Source organism: Mandrillus leucophaeus, unplaced genomic scaffold (assembly GCF_000951045.1).
Source record: "Mandrillus leucophaeus isolate KB7577 unplaced genomic scaffold, Mleu.le_1.0 Scaffold55, whole genome shotgun sequence".
NCBI lineage: Eukaryota > Metazoa > Chordata > Mammalia > Primates > Cercopithecidae > Mandrillus > Mandrillus leucophaeus.
Genome location: NW_012105919.1, coordinates 3,070,541 through 3,080,889, shown reverse-complemented (window position 1 = coordinate 3,080,889; position 10,349 = coordinate 3,070,541). Strand labels below are relative to the sequence as shown.

Below are 10,349 nucleotides of genomic sequence, written 5' to 3'. Positions count from 1 at the left end.
AAAAAAAAAAAAGAAAAAAGAAAAAAAAAAAGAACTGGCCAGGCGCAGTGGCTCACACCTGTAATCCCAGCACTTTGAGGGGCTGAGGAGGGCGGATCACCTGAGGTCGGGAGTTCAAGACCAACCTGACCAAATGCAGAAACCCTGTCTCTACTAAAAATACAAAATTAGCCAGGTGTGGTGGCACATGCCTGTAATCTCAGCTACTCAGGAGGCTGAGGCAGGAGAATCGCTTGAACCGGGGAGGCGGAGGTTGCAGTGAGCCTAGATTGTGCCATTGCACTCCAGCCTGGGCAACAGGAGTGAAACTCTGTCTCAAAAAAAAAAACAAAACTAAACTAAACTAAATCCTGTCCAGGTGCAGTGGCTCACACCTGTAATCCCAGCACATTGAGAGGCTGAGGCGGGTGGATCACTAGAAGTTAGGAGTTCAAGACCAGCCTAGCCAACATGGTGAAACCCCGCTTCTACCAAAAATATAAAAAATTAATGGGGTGTGGTGGCGGGCGCCTGTAACCCCAACTACTTGGGCAGCTGAAGCAGGAGAATCACTTGAACCCAGGAGGCGGAGGTTGCAGAAAGTTGAGATTGTGCCACTGCACTCCAGCCTGGGCAACAGCAAGATTCCGTATCAAAAAAAAAAAAAAAGAACTAAATCCTGAAGGCTGACTCTTCTGTGCAACATTCTGAGTTACCAGTGCTATGCACTACTACCTCTAAAAGCTCAGCCTTACTTTCTCAAAGTCAGAGCTGATCACAACATGAAGTCAGATGCCAAAAAGAGTGGAGCTAGGCTATTCCAAAACCATCCATGTCCCAAAGCAGAGTGATACGCTCCAGGATTATTTTAAAACAGAAAACAAACCAAAACAACAATAAAAACAAGTGAAAAAATACCCTACCACTGATTTTCCCTCAGTTTTAGGTAGTTAAATTTCATTGGCTTTTATTCCATGAAAAGTCAAACCAAAAGGAGAAGATGCCAGCTTTGGGATAGTCAAAGGGGAAGGGGAAATTGTTTGCTGTATGCCTCACATGCCTTTCAAAGCAGGCTGGATGCTTCCTGACTACAGGAACATGCTCTCTGGCTGGGTTGGTAGAAACTTCACTTCAAAGCTGCACAAAAATCAAATCCTGAACCCTTTCCTCCACCAGTCTGGTCTCTCCACTTAATTTTCCCATTCTCACTTAGTTTAGTGGTCCAAAGAACATATCTAAGCTACACAAATTAAGGAAGTAAAGTGATAATCTTACATGAAAGAATAAGACCATTTAAACATGAAAAGATTAGACACACACTCGAACTAAAGGTACATTCTAGTCAAAGGCCTTACTTTTACATATTTGGATAGGACCATTGTAAAATTCCAATTTGACCAGCTAAAGACATTAAAGAAGGTACCTATAACAATAATTCAGAAAAATAAAATACGGAACAGGATCAATACAGATAGTCATAAAACACATTATTTAAGATCATATTTTGCCTCTGAAGCTGAATACTAGAAGAACTCTCTCCCACACTAAATAATAAATAGTTTATTTCTCTTTTAATAACCTTTAATATTCAGACATTGTCTAAAAAACATTTCGAAGTAGAATAAATGATGTGCCTCCAGCTTATAGTCATTCTTCCAAACTGAAAGACCAAGACACCAACGCAGTGCAAATTCATTTTCATCCAATGGTGGAATTATCAAGCTGGGGACCCCAAGGCAGCTCTCAAAGCGGCACTGGAAGGTGCAGAACAATCAACCGTGAGAGATGGGAAGAAAACTCAAATGGATAAAGAGGTAAATTACTGACAGATTTAACTTCCCATATTTCTCTCAAATTTCTAGCTTTCTAAGGAAACTACTCATTTTGAATTAATTTAGTTAAAATAATAAATCCCAACTTTTTAAAGATGTTGTGAAACTAATACTTCAATACATTACTGGTGGTAGAATAAACTGTCTAAAAACAGTCTGAAAATGCATTTCTAGGACCATAAAATTATATACTCTGTAACACAATAATCCTCCTCTTGGGATTATGTATGAATATTTTCATTAGAGTATCATAGAATGGTAAAAAATGAAAGTCATTAAAAATACCTAAGCAAGAAAGGAATATCTAAGTTACATATAGTACACCAACAAAGTGAAAGAAGCAATGTTATATTGTGATTGCAAATCATGTAGGTACAAATGCCATGAAAATTAAAGCCAGCAATTACTGCTTAGGGTGTAGAAAACCTGGGTTCCTTTTTCATAATTTCGGCAATAATTTTATTTTAATGGCAAATATGGAGACACTAAATGTCTAGCATTTACTTTACAAGGCTGTTCAGGATAACTTGTCGACATACTACATACACAAGGCCCCTAAAACTTTAGAATTAAAACAAAAAATATTAAGGACCACACCATCATAATATGAAAAAGCAAGAACTGAAAGCAGCTGTCAGGTAAGACCACAAAGCATTTACTATTCCACATATTCACCTCTTAGGAAATGCTAAAATAAGATATTTGCAACAATTATATAAAATAGTTGCCTGCTGTTTTTTTCTTTTAAAATTTAACTGCCAACATATTCCTACCAAACATTCCAACCAGATGAAGTACTAATATGCTTTCTTCCTACCTTCAGATAAAATGAAGATGTTTTAAGTGAGATAAATGGGCACACAATTCCATATCCAGATAAAACTGCTAAAAGTCTCAAGGAAGGGCTAGCAAATTAGAGGTGAAATTTCATTTAGATATAAGTAGCTGAAAGGCAAACCAAAGCTTCCAGGAAAATTCCCAAGAGCTTTCCAAACACTAAACACAAACAACCAGAAATTAATTCTTTACAGGTTTAGTCAGCCTTCTATGCTAATTTGCTTTTTTCTTTAATTTCTTTGGCTTTGAATAGCCTTGTTTTTCACTAGCTTTCCATTAACTCACCCTTTAACTCTCTTAGCATAGTTATTTATATATTGTCCTAGGCTTGAGATTCCTCCTAATTGGAGTGGACTGATAAAACACGTGTATCTTAACTAACGCTAAAAACCAGTGTGTCTGTTTTCTTATGTTTCAGTAGCTATACATACAAAATTCAAAAAAACCTAAAATAGCTTAAGAAATGGTAGAAAGTGATAGTGTCATAGCAGAAATACCCTACAATATGGCAAGACACCTTCAATGAGATGAAATCTTAATTCCAAACAGGTAAAGAATATTGTAACCAGCTCTTGCTCTAATTATATCCTAATTCTGCCAAAGTTAGGCTGAGAAGAAAGAAAAAGACAACAACGACAACAAAAATGTTATTTGACTCAAATATTCTACCAATGAGTCAAACTATTTTTGTTATTCCACATCTCTTTCTACCACAGTTTGCTAAGGTAAACATAGCACATTGTGAAAGAAGTACCCAGTGAAGGAAAATAAAGTAATAAACATAGCAGACAGTTCTGCTTTGCTTTTTTTGTCAGCTTACAGTAAGAGCACTTGTATAGCACCAAGATACCAAGTTAAGTTCTTAGGAAATCCCCAACAGGAACCAGCTGATTACTAACTTTACAACTAGTTTCATTTCATCAGGAAAAAGATGCTCTTTCTTGTAATTCATGTGGGTTATAAACACCAAAATAAAAAGCTTAACATTCAAGACTGTGTCAGTCTTCACTAAGAGTTTTTAAATCAGGAAATGGTAGTGATTAAGCTTGACTGTCCTCATTCCACTAACATTTCTTAGATTTAATGTCTTACCAGTTGTCACACAGTCGAGTTTCCTGGTCATCTAGAAATTCAGCCATCTTTAGCTCTTCCTGAAAACCACAAAGGAAGACATGAACTTTCTCTTTCATTTCTGCTTTCAAGATGACATGCAAAAAACAAAATAAAAAACTAGTATACAGAAAATGTCACCCAAACCTGCATGTTAAAGCATTTTATTCAATATCCAGCCCCTTGAGATTTTCTTATTTTATCAATTTAAAATAATTTTATTGGATAAGGGACTTTTAAAAAATAAAAATAATAAAAAAAAATACTTTTACTAGGCTGGGGACAGTGGCTCATGCCTATAATCTCAAGCCTATAATCAGTACTTTGGGAGGCCGAGGCGGGCGGATCACTTCAGCCCAGGAGTTCAAGACCAACCTGGCCACAACCTGGGGAAACCCCACGTCTACAAAAAATACAAAAAAAAAAAAATTACCCAGGCATGATGATGTGTGCCTGTAGTCCCAGCTACTCAAGAGGCTGAGGCAGGAGGAATGCGCAAGAGGAATGCTTAAGCCCAGGAGTTCAAGGCTGCGGAGAGCCATGATCATGCCACTGCATTCTAGCCTGGGTGACAGAGTGAGACCCTTTCTCAAAAATAATAATAATATCCTGGCCAGGTGCGGTGGCTCACACCTGTAATCCCAGCACTTAGGGAGGCCGAGGCAGGCAGATCACAAGGTCAGGAGATCAAGACCATCCTAGCCAACATGGTGAAACCCCATCTCTACTAAAAATACAAAAATTAGCTGGGCGAGGTGGTGCGTGCCTGTAATCCCAACTACTCTCGAGGCTGAGGCAGGAGAATCGCTTTAACCAGGGAGTAAGAAGTTGCAGTGAGTGGAGTTCGTGCCACTGCACTCCAGCCTGGCGACAGAGTGAGACTCTGTCTCAAAAATAAATAAATAAATAAAAATAAAATAACATCCCTAAGAGATTTCATCCAATTACCCTAAAAGCATCATAAATAACAATAGTAAAATTATCAAATACAGGAAATTAACACTAATACAATACTAGTAACTAATCTATAGAATTTATTCAAATTTCACCAACAAGCCAGGCACAGCGGCTCATGCCTGTAATCCCAGAACTTTGGGAGGCTAAGCTGGGAGGATCGCTTGAACCCAGGAGTTTAAGATCAGCCTGGGCAATATGGTGAAACCCCTTCTCTACAAACAATTTAAAAATTAGCCAGACGTGGTGGCGCACACCTGTGGTCCCAGCCACTCAGAAGGCTGAGATGGGAAGATCACTTAAGCCCAGGAGGTCAAGGCTGCAGTGAGTAGTGATTGTATTACCGCACCCTAGCCTGGGTGACAGAGTGAGACCCTGTCTCAAAAAAAAAAAAAAAAAAATCACCGTCCCACCCTTTTTCTGGTCTAGCATTCAATCTAGGATCACACATTGCATTTAGCAGTTACTTGTACTTAATTTCCTTTGATCTGGGAGAGTTCTTCAGTCTTTCCTTCTCTTTCATGACCTTGTTAAGCATACCGGCTTCTTTTTTTTTTTTTTAAAACAGAGTCTCGCTCTGTTGCCTAGGCTGGAGTGCAGTGGTGTGATCTCGGCTCACCGCAACCTCCACCGCAGCCCCCCGAGTAGCTGGGACCACAGGTATGTGCCACCATGCCCAGCTAATTTTTGTATTTTCAGTAGAGACAGGGTTTCACCATGTTGAGCAGGATGGTCTTGAACTCCTGACCTCAGATAATCCACCAGCCTTGGCCTCCCAAAGTGCTAGGATTACAGGTGTGAGCCACCAGGCCCAGCCAGCTATTTTATATAATGTCCTTCAATTTGGGTTTGTCTGATATTTTCTCATGATTAAATTCAGGTTACACATTTTTGGCAAGAACACCATAGAAATCATGTTATGCTCGTCTCAGTGTGTTATATCAGAAGGTACATGATGTCAACAGCCTTATTTTACTATTGATGTAAACCATGATCACATAGTTGATATGGTGTCTGCCAAATTTCTTCACTATAAAGTTTCTCCTGCTTTTTAAACAAGATGTCAATGCAGAAAGCAAAGCACTGGCAATTTTACTACCATTGTTTAGTTTAGATTATTCCTTTCCATGATACAAAAATGGTCTTAAATCCTGCCCCCAATAGGGTTCTTTAATGGTTTTGGCATTATCAAGTGAGTTGCCACTTTTCAAAACATGTATTTAGTCATTTGTTCAACAAGCTTAATTAGGACAATACTTTGGGGCTGGGCCGGGTGGCTCACGCCTGTAACCCCAGCACTTTGGGAGGCCGAGGTGGGCGGATCACTTGAGGTCAGGAGTTCAAGACCAGCCTGGCCAACATGGCGAAACACCTCTCTACTAAAAATGCAAAAATTAACCGGGTGCCTGTAGTCCCAGCTACTAGGGAGGCTGAAGCAGAACTGCTTGAACCCGGGAGGTGGAGGTTGCAGTAAGCCAGGATCGCACCACTGCACTCCAGCCTGGGCAAAAGACTGAGACTCTGTCTCGAAAAAATAAAAATTAAAAAAAAAAGGACAATACTGTAGGCCAGGTGCAGTGTCTCACACCTGTAATCCCAGCGCTCTGGAAGGCTGAGGTGGGTAGATCACTTAAGCTCAGGAGTCGAAGGCCAGCCAGGAAACATAGTAAGACCTTGTCTCTATAAAAAATAAGCAGCTGGTGTGCTGGCTCACCCTTATAATCCCAGCACTTTGGGAGGCCGAGACGGGTGGATCACAAGGTCAGGAGATCGAGACCATCCTGGCTAACACGGTGAAACCCGCTCTCTACTAAAAAATACAAAAAATTAGCCGGGCGTGGTGGCGGGCGCCTGTGGTCCCAGCTACTCGGGAGGCTAAGGCAGGAGAATGGCATGAACCCGGGAGGCAGAGCTTGCAGTGAGCTGAGATCACGCCACTGCCCTCCAGCCTGGGCAACAGAGCGAGGCTCTGTCTCAAAAAAAAAAGGCAAAAAATTAGGTGGGTGTGGTGGCACATGCCTGTAATCTCAGCTACTTGGGAGGCTGGGGTGGGAGGATGAGGTAGTCCCCAGCTACTTGGGAGGCTTGAGCCCAGGAGGTCAAGGCTACAGTGAGTGAGTTGTGATCACACCACTGCACTCCAGCCTGGGTGACAAAGTGAGACCCTGTCTCAAAGAAAAAGAAGACCATACTGTATGCCACTGTGCCCTGGCACTAAAAATACTTTACAAAATAAGGAAATATAGTATCTGATAAAGCGATTTAGTGGTAGAGAAAAACAATAAGCAAAAAAATACATATAACTTAAGGTGAGTATTGTGATGGAAAAGTATACAGACAAATAAATGGGGGTGGAGTAGAGGCAAATCTACTTTAGGTAGATAAGAGTGATCAGGGAAGAACTTTCTGGGCAGACGACATTTAAACTAAGAACTGAAGTACAAGAGCCAACCATGAAAAGACAAAGATGGAGGATGGGAATGGGGGAAAATCCATCCAGGCAGTGGGAAGGGCAAAAGGCCTAAAAGCAATGAAAGAGAAAGTAAAGGCAGACCTGGAAAAGCATAATAAAAAAGGGGAATGACTCAAGGTCTTGTCATATAAGACAGAAAGAATATTGGATTAGATTCCAAGCTCAATGGTAAACACTGAAGGGCTTTAAACTAGGGAATGACATATTTCAAGATACCCACTCTGGGCTGGGCGCAGCAGTCACGCCTGTAATCCCAGCACTTTGGGAGGGCGAGGTGGGCGGATCACTGGAGGTCTGGGGTTCGAGACCAGCCTGGCCAACATGGCAAAACCAAATCTCTACTAAAAATACAAAAATTAGCTGGACGTGGTGACGGGCGCCTGTATGCCAGCTACTCAGGAGGCTGAGGCAAGAGAATCACTTAAACCCAGGAGGCAGAGGTTGCATTGAGCTGAGATCTCGCCACTGCACTCCAACCTGAACAACAGAAGGTGATTCCATCTCAAAAAAAAAAAAAAAGATATTCACTCTCACGAAATGGCAACTAAGGAGGGCTGTCCGACTGATTTCAGGTGTGCTCTATTCCAGACCACTAAATGGCCAACTCTAAGGCCAGAGCTCAGATGTGGCAGGTGCTTGCTTTTCTAGATGCAAGGAGACTGGGGGTGGCCTGCAGGGTCCCCCTCTGGGGGTCAAGTTCTGGCTGGTTCTGCCAGATTTAACCTCTCTGGGCCTCAGATTCTTCAGGCAGAAGACTGACAATACTTCAAAGGATCAAGGAAACGAGCGAATGCACGGAAGAGTCGAGGCACAGAAAAAAGTCTTCAAGCTTATAAGGAGCCCGTTGGGCGTCGGCTAGATCTCTCTGGTCCGCAGAGGGGACCGTCCCTCTGCCCGAGGCAGCGTAGCTTCCACTGCCGGGTCCAGATACCCCAAGGTAGTTTCCAATCACCCCCTTCCCCAGCAAGGTCGGTGATGGGGAGTGAAGTAGTAAGCGGCTTCTCAAATAATAGCAGTTGCCAAAGCTTACCGGGAAAATCTTTTAATCCCGACTACAATCCTAAGAGGTGAAAGTCTTGGTCCCCACTTTAGAGGCTGCGAAAGCGGAAGGCCACCTGAGTTTTCCGCAGCACCAGCGGGTCGGAGTGTGGGCTCGGACTCGGGTCCTTCGGCCTCGAGGCCGCATTAGGCCACTCGCGACCCCCCAGGCCGGCAGCTCGAGGCTCGGGCTCTAGGCCCAGGCCGGCATTGAGCCCAGCTCCGCCCGGGACGCGGTGGCCACAGAGGCGCTGCGGACGACGCCCGCTTCCCGGCTCCCCAGATCAACCTAGGCCGCGAAGGGGGCGGCGTCGCCGGGGGCTGCCAAGGCGCCGGTTCCCTGAGGAGAAAGCGCGGCCTCCTCCAGTCGCCAGAGATGCCGCCGCGCGGGCATCCTCTCCTCACAGCCGCTACCCCGGGCCCAGAGACCCCACGCCCACACACCCCTCCCTTGGGATGCCGGACCCTTCCTAAACTGGAGGCCTCAGGGAATCTCCAGCCGCGTGCCGCCGCTACACCTCACCAGGGACGAGAGGAGAAACGTTGAGTTGACACACTAGCTGCACACACGGAGCCTCCTCTGTCAGACCCCGCACTGAACAACGGCCCTCAGAGCTGCCTCACCACTTCCGCCCATCGCGGAGGAGCGCTCCCATTGGCCAGGGGCTGCTCCAGCTGTCGACCCATTGGATAACACCGTTGTCGCTCCCAGGGCCCCGCCTTCTGCGCGTCGATTGGCTCCCCGGAGGCCCACGGGGGCGTGTCCCTGGAAGCCCTGGCCCCTGCACATCTGGAACCAGAGGCACGGAGCTGAGCTGTGAGCCTGTTGCTGAGTTTAACAACTGTCCCCGACACAGGCTAATAATATTTGCATGAATAATTCTGTACAAACATTACTAATATGCCTAATATATTGAGATAATTAATGGTATTTGTTCTTTTCTCATGAGCCATTAATACTTATTAGTCATTCTTGTTGCTATGATAATGCCCTTGTGCAAGACTTCTGCAGGGCTGTGACCATATTTGAGCACTTTACTTTTTTGCAGTGGAAGAGTGAACCTGAGATGCAGGTTTGAGAGCTAGTTTCTCCACTTGCTGCCTGAATGGATTCCCTGAGCTTCTCTTACCTCGTGTATAATAAAGGAGAGAATAATTATGTAAGTATAATTACCAAGCACATATTACAAACAATACAGCCATTTAAAATTATGATTCCATTGCAGATTATAATTGCAAAATATGGAGGGCAAGGCGGGTGGATCTCTTGAGCTCAGGAATTAGAGACCAGCCTGGGCAACATAGTGAAACCGTATCTCTACAAAAAAAATACAAAAATTAGCCAGGCGTGGTGGCACGCACCTGTAGTTCCACCTCCTTGGGAGGCTGAGGTGGAAGGATCCCTCGAGTCTAGGAGGCAGAGGCTGGAGTGAGCCCTGATCATGCCACTGCACTCCAGCCTGGGGGAACAGAGCAAGACCCTGTCTCAAATATAATATAATATAATATAATATAATATAATATAATATAATATAATATAATATAATATAATAGCAAAATGTTCATAAGCTAGTACTAAGCAAGAAAAGCATCTAATGGGCTGGGCGCGGTGGCTCACGCCTGTAATCCCAACACTTTGGGAGGCCGAGGCTGGTGGATCACCTGAGGTCAGGAGTTTGTCTCTTAATATAATAGCAAAATGTTCATAAGCTAGTACTAAGCAAGAAAAGCATCTAATGGGCTGGGCGCGGTGGCTCACGCCTGTAATCCCAACACTTTGGGAGGCCGAGGCTGGTGGATCACCTGAGGTCAGGAGTTCCAGATCAGCCTGGCCAACATGGTGAAACCTCGTCTCTACTAAAAATACAAAAATTAGCTGGCCGTGGTGGCAGGAGCCTATATTCCCAGCTACTTGGGAGGCTGAGACAGGAGAATCCTTTCAACCCAGGAGGTAGAGGTTGCAGTGAGCCGAGATTGAGCCACTGCACTCCAGCCTGGGCGACAAAATCAAAACTCCGTCTCAAAGCAATATTTATAACAAAATAAAATATTTAGTTTAAATATGCAGTATAATTTGTGCGATTCCAAACATATAAAGTTCAAAACCAGGGAAAACTAACCTAAAG

The 10,349-nt window shown here is 43.8% G+C and overlaps 1 protein-coding gene across 3 annotated transcripts in view; it reads right to left on the bottom strand.

The window, feature by feature from the left end:
• Positions 1–8,864, bottom strand: part of TRAFD1 (TRAF-type zinc finger domain containing 1) — a 26,795-nt gene extending 17,931 nt beyond the window's left edge. The window contains exons 1-2 of one of the 3 annotated variants that reach the window (XM_011997901.1): positions 8,747–8,864; positions 3,741–3,799 (exon numbers count right to left, since the gene is read on the bottom strand). In XM_011997901.1, the coding sequence (XP_011853291.1) occupies positions 3,741–3,787 (47 nt within the window). In that variant the 5' untranslated portion in view covers positions 3,788–3,799; positions 8,747–8,864. Of the gene's footprint in view, positions 1–3,740; positions 3,841–8,215 lie in introns of all 3 variants that reach the window. The other 2 variants (XM_011997902.1, XM_011997900.1) reach the window with 2 other exon arrangements.
• Between the last annotated feature and the right edge of the window lie 1,485 nt (positions 8,865–10,349).